The 14,449-nt window shown below is 41.6% G+C and overlaps 1 protein-coding gene across 2 annotated transcripts in view; it reads left to right on the forward strand.

Moving 5' to 3' along the window:
* The window catches only part of XPO4 (exportin 4), a 170,534-nt gene that overhangs the window by 153,951 nt on the left and 2,134 nt on the right, over positions 1-14,449 (forward strand). For both annotated transcript variants that reach the window (XM_040340532.1, XM_040340533.1), the window contains exons 16-22: positions 307-481; positions 1,903-2,196; positions 5,828-6,008; positions 7,968-8,086; positions 8,194-8,324; positions 10,237-10,354; positions 10,433-10,525. In XM_040340532.1, the coding sequence (XP_040196466.1) occupies positions 307-481; positions 1,903-2,196; positions 5,828-6,008; positions 7,968-8,086; positions 8,194-8,324; positions 10,237-10,354; positions 10,433-10,525 (1,111 nt within the window). The remainder of the gene's footprint in view (positions 1-306; positions 482-1,902; positions 2,197-5,827; positions 6,009-7,967; positions 8,087-8,193; positions 8,325-10,236; positions 10,355-10,432; positions 10,526-14,449) is intronic.

The following is a 14,449-nucleotide window of genomic DNA, read 5'->3' on the forward strand; positions in this document are numbered from 1 at the left end:
GCCGATCTAGTTTAAACCCTTTTAAGGAACAGATGGTATAAAGGAAGCTGCTAGTTCCATCCACTTCCCATGACCATCATGAGAAGGTGGTGGTCTCCCTGTTGGGATTTTTAATTTATAGAGAATGTAGCAGGAGTGTTGGGACATCTCATGTAAGGAGTGAGACCTTCACCTCGAGACTAGCCTAGGCCAGGAACTCTAGTGAGGGCATCATACTGAACATGTTTACTGTATTATCTTAACTGTCTTTCTTGGGATCATCCCATAGCTGTCCCTTGTTTTTGATTCTGGAATTCTTCTTTGCAGTGCTAATTTGGTAATACAGTGTGAAAATTGGTGGAATTTGGCAAAGCAATTTGCACGGAGGAGTCCGCCCCTTCACTTCCTGTCCAGCTCTGTGCAGAGGACGCTCATGAAGGCTCTGGTACTGGGAGGATTTGCTCACATGGACTCAGAAACAAAGCAGCAGTACTGGACTGAGGTGAGAAGACCTAGCAAGTGTGGGAGACTCATGGCCTGTTTGCATTTGTGCATTTTCCTGGTATCAAGCACATATTACTGCAGAAAAATACAAAACACAATCCTCTAAATTTCTGAGTTCTGTTATGTAAATCTTTGATTAGTAGCAGACTGCTACAAAACAAATTTCCAAATCATTTCCATACCCTCCTATTGTTGCCTCTATCTGGCTGCCCCTAAAATTTGTAGAATCAAGCCAGGTACACACAATCAGTTTATCGGACAAATTATTGTCTGATTTTTGTTGCGTGCTACTCTCCTCACAGGAAGTGAGGTGGTTACCCAACATACAAAAATTCTCATACGACTTCAGAAGTGATGTAATGGGTTGAATTGTTTTGTATGTGTTCTGTTGTTTCAGAGCATGCATAGTCTTGCTCCTACAATTTATTTTGGACAAAAACTGTACTAATTAAATGAAAATTGGAAGTTGTGTTCACGTACGGCAAAAAATTGTCTGCACATCCAGTTTTTGTCGTCTGAAAATTCGGAATGGGCACCATACTAATGATCAGAAAATCGGCAGATCGGACGAAATTTTACTTCAGATTTTCATATTGTGTGTACGGGCCTTTACTCTGTGCATGCTGCATGATTTCTACGTACATGGTGCCCAATCGCTGCAGAGTGTGTTATAAATTGGGTGGGGGGGTTGTGGGTGTGGCTACAAATGGGGGGGGGGGGTCACAAGATTTTGTACGTGTGGTTTGAAAGTGGAGGTGATCAGTAGATGAAAATATTGCCAGCCTGAAAATGCAATACCTTCTCATGCCATTCGTTATCGTTATTGCCACACTGGGAATCATAAATCCCTCTTGCTCACTCCTCCTACAACATATATACTTCCTCTACCATTAGTCTGGTCTTTGGGATTTTGCTGTTTGTAGTGGATTCAAATAAAAGTTTAATATGTGAATGTGTACATACATGTTAAAACAATATGCCCATCACCTTGAAGAATGTGTAAGGAATTGTAGTGCTGGCCAAGCTATGATTTTTGTTGGCAATAAGAGTAATTTGCATATTACAGTGCTGTAGAATTCTGCATATTAAGGGTCCATGCAACCTTTTTAAAGGGTTAATTCAACCTTTTTGAAAAGATGAAAAACACTGCACAAGGGAGATGAGCAGGAGTTTTCAATCCCCAGACAGCTGGACCTGTTGTGTGGGCATCCAGAGATGAGTACAAGTAATTATTTTCTAAAAAGGTGAATATGCACTTTACTGTTTATACATTTTATTTAGTAAATTAACGTTTTGTACAGAGCAGCTAAGAATAGACAGATAACCATACAGACTTTAAAAAATAAATGCACATTGTAAATTAAAGTGCTGCCTATAAGCCGGTTTAACTGAACCCCATATTATTTGTTTGTCTGGCAGGTGCTACAACCTCTTCAGCAGAGGTTTTTGAATGTGATAAATCAAGAAAACTTCCAGCAGATTTGCCAAGAAGAGGAGGTGAAGCAGGAAATTACAGCCACACTGGAGGCGCTATGCGGCATTGCAGAGGCCACTCAGATTGACAATGTTGCAATCCTCTTCAATTTCCTTATGGACTTTTTAACTAACTGTATTGGGTTAATGGAAGTATACAAGAATACTCCAGAGACTGTGAACCTAATAATAGAAGTTTTTGTAGAAGTTGCACATAAACAGATTTGTTACCTTGGCGAGGTAAGTGAAATTGCAGCACACGTGGGTGAGGTGAGACCGTATTGGGGCATAGCCACGTCTTCCCGGTGCTATTTGCACTTTACAGCTCTTGTGCAAACCTAGGGAAAAGGGCTGTTTGGTTAGGTTGAACCCAATTGGATGCTCACATAAATGTATAAATGAAGAACGAATCTGTGCTTGGAATAGAAAAATCACCCAGAGCAATTAACACTGTACTTTGATACCAAGTACCTAATAAATATATACAGTATATTACCAAAAGTATTGGGACACATCAACTTTAATCGCATGCCAGTCTTAGTCTGTGGGGTTAAATATTGAGTTGGCCCACCCTTTGCAGCTATACCAGCTTCAACTCTTCTGGGAAGGCTGTCCACAAGCTTTAGGAGTGTGTCTATGGGAATGTTTGATCATTCTTCCAAAAGCGCATTTGTGAGATCAGGTACGGATGTGGATGAAAAGGCCTGGAAGGCAGTCTCCACTCCAATTCATCCCAAAGGTGCTCTATCGGGTTGAGGTCAGGCCAGTCAAGTTTAGTCACCCCAAACTCGCTCATCCATGTCTTTATGGACTTTGCTTTGTGCACTGGTCCAAATCATTTGGTAGAAGTGGGATTATGGTGTGAAGTTGTTTTTCAGGGGTTGGGCTTGGCCCCCAAGTTCCAGTGAAGAGAACTCTTAAGCTGTCAACATACCAAGATATTTTCATGCTCCCAACTTTGTGGCAACAGTTTGGGGACGGCCCCTTCCTGTTCCAACATGATTGTGCACAAGTGCACAAAGCAAGGTTTATAAAGACATGGATGGGAGAGTTTGGGACTGAGAAACTTGATTGGCCTGCACAGAGTCCTGACCTCAACCCAATGGGATCGCCTTTGGGATAAATTAGTGGAGACTGCGAGCCAGGCCTTCTCATCCACATCAGTGCCTGACCTCACACATGCTCTTCTGGAAGAATGGTCAAACATTCCCATAGACACACTCCTTAACCTTGTGGACAGCCTTCTCAGAAGAGTTGAAGCTGATATAGCTGCAAAGGGTGGGCCAATTTAATATTGAACCCTACAGACTAAGACGTCTTTGAAGATCATGTGCGTGTAAAGACAGTGTCCCAATACTTTTGACAAAAGAGTGTATATTTATAACCCAATTAGATTGCCTGCTGATAAAGAAGCATCAAAACACTGATGGAGTAACAACCCTGAGTTTTCTGCCTGTCACTCAGCATCCTGATTGATGGCACTGTGCAATGTAGTAGTGATGCCCCTCAGAGTCCAGTTCTGCAGGACATTTTGGAACACTAATATAAAGAGATTCAGGTAGTGTTATACTAGCTGTAGGTTACCTTAAATTATTTGTAAAGGAAATTAAATTAGATTAGATTAAACATTTGATTTAATGGGAGTATGTTAACTTCCTGGAGTTCAGCTACATAGAAATGTGACATGCCCACAGATTATATTTGCTTAACCTTGAGTGGCCACAGATGCTTAGATTATAAACAGTGTAACTTATTTGTTTTTAGGTATGCAAATTTAGTTTGAGTTATTTTCAAGTGCAAACAAGACTTTTATTTGGGAAACTGTGTTAGGCCCCTTTTACACGGTCGGCCCTCTTGTAATCCGCCTGTCCGTTTTTCAGGCAGATTGGAGCGGGCCATCTATTGACTTCTATGGGCAGGCGGATGTCAGCGGAGTTGTGTCCACTGACACCCGCCTGCCATCCGATCCGACAAGATCCACTCAAAACAGACAGGTGGCGATACGTTCCCCATCCGTCCAGCGTACAGGCTGTCCATTTTCATCTATCTTCCCATAGAGAACAGCAGGGCTCTGACAGGTCCCATCCCTGCACAGTGACCTGTCATCCGCCTGTTCAGTGGGGGATTAATGGAGCTATCCCCCGCTGAGCTAGCGGAGTCGGTTCAGTGGCTCCGCCCCATGTGAAAGGGGCCTTATTCAAAACATTGCTATGTCATTTGGAAATATATGCTGGAAAAAAAAAAATTATAGTATTTTTAATACTTGACAACTTCAGTATAAAACGGATTTTGCTTCAATCTGAAGGCGATTGTGTTTATCTACAGACTGAAATGTTATTTTTTTGGTGAAGCATTAACTCGCTTGACAGAATTAAGAGCCAGCAAACGCACATATTGTTGGCTGCTGGTTCTCAGTGGGGGAACTTGTGGAGGAAAAAAAAAAGCCTCAACGTCTGTTTTGAAAGCCCACTTTAGCTTTGATGCAGTTAGCATTCCATTCTAAAGGTTGAAGTCACTTTGACTAATCAGGATAACTTCGTAAAATATCTGCTTAAACCTAATTGACAAACTGTAGTCATGAGTGGTTTGTTCATGTATGGAAATTATTTCAGAGAATGTTATGACAGTTTTGTAGTTGATGTTCCACCCTGAACATTCTTTGAATCAAGGCCAAGTGTTTGCAGTAGTAGTAGCGTTGAAGGAAATTACCTATTCGTCAAAGAACCTGTGTGAGAACGAAGGATGAGCTTAGGCGTGTTCGTAAGTTCACATGCCTGCGCCCGCCAGGAAGCCGACACTCCGCAGTGCTAATTACTGGCAGTGAGACCTTTCCCCATCCACAGCTGCACAGATCGGGAAATGTCTCACTACCTGTGATTAGCACTGCTGAGTGTCAGCTTCCTGGCAAGCGGAGGCACGTGAACTTACGAACACGCCTGAGCTCATCCTTCGTGAGAACCTTCAGACGGAAACAGACATCATGGCCACTTCTGCAAAGTTCCTACTGTCTAGCCTCTGTCTAACCTGTTGCAATGTTAAAGTGATTGTAATGGCAGAAGGTTTTTTTTTATCCTCATGCATTCTAGGCATGAAGATTAAAAAACCTGTGTGTGGCAGGCCCCCTCAACCCCCCCATTACTTACCCAAGCTCCCTCTCTATCCAGCGATGTGCACAAGTGCCTTGGTCATCGGGGACTCTCCCTCCTGATTGGCTGAGACACAGCAGCACATTGGCTCCTGCTGCTGTTAATCTAAGTTAGTTAGCCAATAAGAGGGCGTGAGTCCGGAAACCGCAGCTGTGTCTGGCTTAATATCTATTTGGTGCCCTGATCGGCCAAAACCTCACACAGGTGGCCATTTTAACCACTTAAGGACCTGCTCATGTACATATTTGTCAGCACTTTAAAGATGGATATCTCCGTAACGGCAGCAGCTGCTGCCACAACCGAGATTATTCATCTTTTCAGTGAGCAGTCCTGTAAACGATTATGGTGGTCTCTGCGGGGGATTTGCCGCGAGATCACTGTTATCGCATACGCTCGTATATGAAAGCAGTGTTCAAACCACACATGTGAGGTATCGCATGATTAAGCTGCTTTTTTTAATGCCACAACTATGTAGCCAACCTTCAGCATGGATGTCCAAGTTGCCAGCTTTTTATTTTTGTTTGCAAAAAATTTGCCAGTATATGTTTAAAGCTTCAATATCAGCTTATGGTGTGCACCCTTACCCATTCCCTGTTATCCAATAGATGTACCTTCAGGCCAGTTTTATGAAGCTTTAATTGCATTTAGTGACCGTGTACATATTGCAGCTTCATGTATTATTGTCTGGTTATTTGTCCCTGAGATATTTTCTACTTTTCTTTCAGTCCAAAGCCATGAATCTGTATGAAGCATGCCTGACTCTGCTTCAGGTGTATTCCAAGAACAATCTGGGCAGGAAACGCATTGACGTGACTGCGGAGGAGGATCAATACCAGGATCTCCTGCTCATTATGGAACTTCTTACCAATTTGTTGTCAAAGGAGTTTATAGACTTTAGTGACACAGGTATGTTACTACTGGATTTTGATGGCCAGACAGTTTGTCTGCTGGCCTTACTAACAGGTCTGTATGATAAGCTCAAGCAGCAGACTCAATGATGGTCTCTGTTCTGGACCCAGCAGTAGGTTCAGCTATAGTTTTGTCATCTCTGTGGATGTATTATTTTTTTTCCCCGTTGACACTGCACCATCCAAAATGTCACGAGGGACATACCCCCAGAGTATTTTGAAATTAAAGGCAAATCCCTCCCAAGTGCCCTTGTTGTATCATTGGTCATTATTGAAGAGTCCCCGTTTTATTGGTCAACGGTAAAGTGTTATATTGCTGGTCGATTACAAAGTGCCCTTGTTACGCTGGTCAGCGGGGAAGTGAGGCAGTCACTTGCCAGTGACTTTTCCAAGGTAGAGCACCAGCTTCTGCAATATGGCTATGCTAATGCTCCAATACTGTTTCTGCAGTGTTCTTTCATAAAGAAAGAGCTGTGCCTAGAACTAAACATGTTGAAACAGAACTTGTTCCTCCTGGCTATTTAAAAAAGGAAAAATTTCTGTGCTGTATCCTTGTTGCTGGTACAATTGAATGTGATTGAATTTGTTTAGTAATAACCATGATCGTCTGATTTGCAAGATGGCCAGACTAAATATATACAGTAAAACCTTGGATTGCGAGTATAATTTGTTCCAGAAACATGCTTGTAATCCAAAGCACTTGTATATCAAAGCCAATTTCCCTCTAAGAAATAATGGAAACTCAAATATTCATTCCATAACGATTTATTCATAAGTCCTTCACTTTATAGTCCATATAAAAAGATTATAGCAATGTGATTGGTTGTGTAACCATAAAATGTCCATCCACAAATGGAAGCCTCCACAAGGGGATTAGAAGCAAAATCCAGTAGGAGCTACAGAGTATTAAAGAGAAGAGAGGCGCCTCTAAGTGTAGTAATATGTTGCTAAAGGTTTTAACTTCATTAAATGTAACCATATTGCTACACTTAGAGGCATCTCTTCTCTTTTATACTCAGTTGTGACATGACGCTACTTGTATATCAAGACATCGCTTGTATATCAAGTCAAAATGTATTTAAAAATGTTGCTTGTCTTGCAAAACGCTCTCAAACCAAGTTACTCTCAAACCAAGGTTTTACTGTTCTATGCTGCCTGAATTTACCAATGATAGTGTTGAATTTTTAAAGTGACTGTCATGATTTTAAAACTCAAACTAAAGGCAAGCCTGCAATAAAAAAGGATTAAAAACCTACCTCTAACATTGATGTTTGCTGTCGTCTTGGAGCTGCACTGACCGAAACATCTTCAGCATCTGATATACTGTATGCTATGGGGTTGAATATCTGCTCCCTCATATACTACTGTCATGTAATGGTGTGGAGTCAGATGAAGGAACCATGGCATGCAGAGGGGGACCAGCGGCTCAAAGGGTCAGATGCTGAAGATTTTTCCGGTCATCTTGGCTTATGAAGGCTGTGGAGATTAATAGCAATTTTTTTGTTGGTTTTGTTTAGAGTAAGGGAGGGTTATAACCCCTGTCAGTTTATTTTTTGCCATATGTGTCCCATTGGATAGATTTCCCTTCACTTCCTGTCCCATAGCCAAAACGGGAAGTAAGAGGAAATCCTGGTATTTTAAGGGAATCCCCAGTTCACCAGAACTAGTGTCCCCATGATTAGATTTCCCCGATCTTTCTTACTTTTCTGAGGACAACCCAAAATTTGGGATCTTCTTTTACTTTCCCTTTAATGATTTCTGTCCAAAACTGAAAAAATAAGTTTTGCATTTAGTTGTACTTTAATCCTTTTTGCATGCATCAATTTATGCAATTAAATTCACTGTTCAGGAATGCTTATAGAAGAGAAGATCAGGGTGTATTAAATGAGCAAAGCTGGAACTTTTTCACCATAAAATGCTTGGGATAAAATATTAACTCTTACTCTGACTGTTTTAGATGAAGTTTTTCGACCACATGAGCAGGGACAAGCAACTAACCGACCAGTTTCAGCGGCAGATGTAGTTTTATACGGTGTTAATATTGTGCTGCCACTAATGTCACAAGATCTGCTAAAGGTTGGTCTTTTACTCATAACTCATCATAGATGTGGCTTCTTTGTTGATTTTGTTTTGTATTTCACACTCGTGATTGCATAGATGATTGTAACAATTTTTTTTTCTAGTTCCCGTCACTTTGCAATCAGTACTACAAGCTGATTACGTTTATATGTGAGATTTTTCCTGAGAAGATTCCACAACTTCCAGAAGACTTATTCAAGAGCCTAATGTATTCTCTAGAGCTAGGGATGACTTCGTATCCTTTCCATTTGATCCATAACAAACTGTAGTGGCTTCTTTTGATGAAATGCACTTTACACGATTGACTGACAATACAACATTTTTTAGAGTAGGATGTAGCTTCATCATTAACCAGTCCCCACCCGGCCTATAGCAAAATGATGTCCGATACTGCTGCCGGTACCATGTGATCACTGTAACGAATCACAACACTCTTTAAAAATATACTTAATGCTCAGTAAGAAAGACAAACTACAATCTTGGATGAATGTTGTGTTTTCTTTTCTTTTTTATTTTATTTTATATATTTTATTTTTTTGTTTATACTCCTCTCCTCCTCGCCCTCTCCTTTCTCTCCATAGGAAGGGAGGGGGGAAGGAAATGGAGACTGAAAGGGGAAGTGAACGGGTTTTATTGTGTATGTATATAATTCATATATATCATTTTTTCTTTTATATATATATTAATTAATGTTGATATTCACTCTTTGAAATGGGAATACACAAACACGATAAGTGCACAAGAATATAAAAGGGGGAATCCCCTAATGAGGAGTAATTTTGATATAATCTATGTGGGGAGGGGGGAGCATTGCTCTCTCAGCTCTCTCAGCTACAGGCATCATTCAGATATCACCGTCTTTAGCCGGCGATTCTGTGCACAATAAGAACGATCAAAGCGGCAGTTCCGCCGCTTGATCGTTCTTATAGGCAGTGGGAGGGGACGTCCCCCCCTCCCGCCGCCATCCGGTGCTTCTCCAGGCTCTCCCGTGCCATCGGGGGCCCGGAGAGCGAATCGGTCGGCACTGGCTGGGGAAGCATAGAGATGACTGGTGACCAGATGGTCATCTCTATGACTGTCAGGGGCGCGACGGTACCCGGAAGTAAACAAAGCCGCAATCGCGGGTGTCAGTGTGAATGTTTTTCACCGATTTCATGCTTGTAAGCCTGGAGGAGAGATGTGGGGTCTTATTGACCCCACATCTCTCCATAAAGAGGACCTATCACACGGATTCCTATTACAAGGAATGTTTACATTCCTTGTAATAGGAATAAAAGTGATCAATAAAAATAAAAAATAAAAGTGTAAAAATAAAGTGAAGTAAAATAAAAAAAAAATGAAAACATTTTTTTTTTAAAACGCCCCTATGCCCGGTAGCTCGCGCGCAGAAGCGAACACGCATGCAAGTCCTGCCCACATATGTAGACGCCGTTCAAACCCCACATATGAGGTATCGTCGCGTGCATTAGTGCGTGTGCAACAATTCTAGCACTAGACCTCCTCTGTAACTCGAAAATAGTAACCTCTAAAAAAAAATTTAAGCGTCGCCTATGGCGATTTTGAAGTACCGAAGTTTGGCGCCATTCCATGAGTGTGCCCAATTTTAAAGCGTGACAAGTTGGGTATCTATTTACTCGGCGTAACATCATCTTTCACATTATACAAAAAAATTGGGCTAACTTTACTGTTTTGCTATTTTTAAATCCATGAAACCGTTTTTTTCCCCAAAAAAATGTGTTTAAAAAATTATTGCGCAAATACTGTGCAAAAAAAAAAAAAGTTGCAATGACTGTCATTTTATTCCCTAGGATGTCTGCTAAAAAATATATATAATGTTTGGGGGTTCTGATTAATTTTCTAGCAAAAAAATTGTGATTTTTACATGGAGAGAAGTGCCAAAATAGGCCGGTGGACAAGTGGTTAAAGTGGATGTAAATCTCCACATATACCCAGTGAAGTGAACAGCCTCAGATAATACAGTGAATACTTTTCTGTTTTTATTAATCATTTATTTTTAAATGATTCTGTGTTTGTTGCGGTTTTTCTGTTGGTAGAAATATTGGTGCCTAGTTACTCTGCTGTCTATTTAGTTGCACTAGCTGACTTTTTTCCATTAAGAAAAGAATACTTAACTCTAAGTAAATCAGGATGAGCTCAGAAGTGTCACAACTTTGTCTGGAAGCATTAACCCCTTTGGCTGAGCAGTGTGCTAAGGCTCAGGACACGGACTCTCCACTGCTGGCAGCAACACGGCACTTTCTCAAGGTGAGTGCTTATGATTTGTTTGCAGTATGGGGGGGGGCAGAAAAGAAGCAAATGCTTACCCATTCCTTCTTATTTCAGTTGGTCTTTGACATGCTTGTTCTGCAAAAACACAATACGGAAATGACTACAGCAGCAGGTGAAGCATTTTACACATTGGTCTGCTTGAACCAGGTATGTATGTTTGTGCACCATTTGATACCCATTACTATGAAATGTAACACAACAGACCTCATCCATGTTTTTATTTGTAAATCTCACTTTTTATCATAAAGGAAACCTGTTTCATGAAATAATTTTTACGCCTTGTATCTGATGTGTGGTCTTGTACCTTTGGAATATGGTTTTAGTTTTAATTTGATGCGTGAGACTAAAGTACCTGGAAGGAACCCTTATAAACGTTATGAGAGCAATGGAGTCTTTTTGATATGGTCCCAGTGTCAAGGTGATCCCGTATTGGTCTGCAGTCTCTGTGTATAATGTGTTAATATATTTAGACTTTACATGAGAGACAAACAAATAATAGCTTAACTCCAGGTAGTGCTTTTCTGGAAGCACCCCCAGCAGTGAAATGTCGTTTTTCCAAACCCTGTAATTACCACTTTTATTGAACAGCTTGGTCTTTTACAGTAAAATAATGAATGTACTGACAAGATCAGTAGTAATCAGACTGTTACAAGGAGGCAAAAGGAAACGGCTTTCTTAACCACTTCCAGACCTTAGGTGTTTTTCAGATTCGGTGTTTGCAAGACTAAAACAGTTTTTTCTGCTATAAAATTACTTAAAACCCCCAAACATTATATATTTTTTTTCTAACACCCTAGAGAATAAAATAGTGGTCATTCCAATACTTTTTGTCACACCGTATTTGCGCAGCGGTCTTACAAGCGCACTTTTTTTGGAAAAAATTCACTTTTTTGAAATAAAAAATAAGACAACAATAAATTTGGCCCATTTTTTTATATATTTTGAAAGATAATGTTACGCCGAGTAAAATGATGCCCAACATGTCACGCTTAAAAATTGCGCCCGCTCGTGGCATGGCGTCAAACTTTTACCCTTAAAAATCTCGATAGGCGATGTTTAAAAAATTCTAGAGATTGCATTTTTTGAGCTACAGAGTAGCTCTAGGGCTATAATTATTGCTCTCGCTCTAACGATCGCGGCGATACCTCACTTGTGTGATTTGAACACCGTTTTCATATGCGGGCGCTACTCGCGTATGCGTTCGCTTCTGCGCGCGAGCTCGTCGGGACGGGGCGCTTTAAAAAAAAAATTTTTTTGTTTTCTTATTTATTTTTATTTATTTTATTATTTTTTACACTGAAAAAAAATAAATAAATAAATTTGATCACTTTTATTCCTATTCCTATTACAAGGAATGTAAACATCCCTTGTAATAGAAAAAAGCATGACAGGTCCTCTTAAATATGAGATCTGGGGTCAAAAAGACCTCAGATCTCATATTTGGGCTTAAATGCAAAAAAAAAAAAAAAATGTCATTTTTTCAAATGACCAAAAAAAAAATTTGTCTCTTTAAGAGGCTGGGCGGGACTGACGTTTTGACGTCACTTCCGCCCAGCCGAGCTATGGGGACGGGCGAAGGAGATTTTTCCCGCTCACCAGCCGACAGCATCCGATCGCCTCCGCCGCTACCGACGGCTCCGGTAAGCGGCGGGAGGGGGGGGCCCCTCTCCCGCCACCAATAACGGCGATCTCGCGGTGAATCCGCCGCGGAGACCGCCATTATCGGATTCCAGACCGCGCACACTAAAGATGGATACCTCGGTTGTGACAGCAGCTGCTGCCGTTACCGAGATATCCATCTTTAAAAATAGGACGTACATCGTCGTGCGCAGGTCTGGAAGTGGTTAAAGTGATAGTAAAGGTTAAAAAAAATGTTTTATATATATTGTATATAAAGATGTTATAACTACCCACTTTGTTATGATATTGCACAAAGTGGTCATTTACCTCCAGTTTTTCAGTCATCCACCAATGCTGTCCACTACTCCTTCCTCCAGTGAGCCAAGTGCTAAGAGGGGGCAGACAAGCCGGGCTGTGTGCATCCATAGATGCACACAGCGCCAGTAAAACATGCCCCTGCTCCCTCCTCACAGGAGTTGACTGATGGCCATAGTCTCCTGCTTAGTGTCATGTGAGACCAGAAGTGAGGAGTGCGGAGCTGCAGCTGGGACAACACTGGAGCTGTGATATGGTCTGGTACAGTGCATCTGGAAAGTATTCACAGCGCTTCAGTTTTTCCACATTTTGTTATGTTACAGCCTTATTTCTAAATGGATTCAATTAATTTTTTCCCTCAAAATACCCCATTGTGAAAGAAGTTTGTTTGGCATCTTTGCAAATTTATCAAAAAAATAAACGAAAAAACTTCATGTACATAAGTATTCACAGCCTTTGCCATGACACTCACAATTGAGCTCAGGTGCATCCTGTTTCCACTGATCATCCTTGAGATTTTCTACAACTTGATTGGAGTCCACCTGTGGTAAATGCAGTTGATTGCACATGATTTGGAAAGGCATGCACCTGTGTATATAAGGTCCCACAGTTAACAGTGCATGTCGGAGCACAAACCACGCCATGAAGGCCAAGAAATTGTCAGTATACCTCAAAGACAGGATTGTATTGAGGCACAGATCTGGGGAAAGGTGCAGGAACATTTCAGCAGCATTGAAGGTCCCAATGAGCACAGTGGCCTCCATCTGTAAATGGAAGAAGTTTGGAACCACCAGGAATCTTCCTAGCAGGGGCCGCCCAGCCAAACTGAGCAATCGGGGGAGAAGGGCCTTAGTCAGGGAGGTGACCAAGAGCCCGATGGTCAATCTGACGGAGCTCTAGCGGTTCTCTGTGGAGAGAGAATCTTCCAGAACAACCATCTTTGCAGCACTCACCCAATTAGGCCTGTATGGCAGAGTGGCCAGATGGAAGCCAATCCTTTTGTAAAAGGCACATGACAGCCAGTCTGGAGTTTGCCAAAAGGCACCTGAAGGACTCTCGGATCATGAGAAACAAATTTCTCTGGTCTGATGGAACAGATTGAAGTATTTGGCCTGAATGGCAAGCCTCATGTCTGGAGGAATCCAGGCACTGCTCATCACCTGGCCAATACCATCCCTACAGTGAAGCATGGTGGTGGCAGCAACAAGCTGTGGGGATGCTTTTTAGCAGCATAAACTGGGAAACTAGTCAGGATCGCGGGAAGGTTTAATACATCAATGTACAGAGACATCCTCAATGAAAACCTGCTCTAGACCTTAGACTGGGGATGAAGGTTCATCTTCCGACAGGACAACGACCCTAAGCACACAGCCAAGATAACAAAGTAGTGGCTATAGGACAACTGTGAATGTGAGTGGCCCAGCCAGAGACCAGACCTGGCTGTGCACTGACGCTCCCCATCCAATCTGATGGAGCTTGAGAGGTTTTGCAAAGAATAGGAGAAGCTGCACAAAAATAAAAGAACGAGCTTGTAGCATCATACTCCAAAATACTTGAGGCTGTAATTGGTGCCATAGGTTCTTCGCCAAAATATTGAGCAAAGGCTGTGAATACTTATGTACGTGTTTTTTTAAATAAATTTGCAAAGATTTCAAACTAACTTCTTTCACGTTGTCATTATGGGGTATCGTTTGTAGAAGTTTTCGGAAAATAATTGAATTAATTTTGGAATAAGGCTGTAACATAACAAAGTGAAGCGCTGTAAATACGCTCTAGTTGCACTGTAAGAGTTCTTTCACGCTTGCAGCGCTGCTATGTTAGTGGTAAAGCGCTAATAGGTTTAGGGGCGCTTTTGAACCCCCCCCCCTAGCGGACAAATAAAGGGTTAAAAGCGCCGCTGCTGAGGTGCTTTGTAGGCGCTGCCCATTGATTTCAATGGGCAGGGGCACTTTAGAAGTGGTGTATAAACTGCTCCTAAACCCCCCAAAGATGCTGCTTGCTTCTTTTTAACATCCTGCCAGCGCAGCGCCCCAGTGTGAAAGCCCTCAGGTTCTCACATTGGGGAGCATTGAAAGATGTTTTACAGGCACTATTTTTAGAAATAAAACGCCTCCAGTATTAAAAGGGTATAAGTGT

The sequence above is a fragment of the Rana temporaria genome, chromosome 2 (assembly GCF_905171775.1).
Source record: "Rana temporaria chromosome 2, aRanTem1.1, whole genome shotgun sequence".
Classification (NCBI taxonomy): domain Eukaryota; kingdom Metazoa; phylum Chordata; class Amphibia; order Anura; family Ranidae; genus Rana; species Rana temporaria.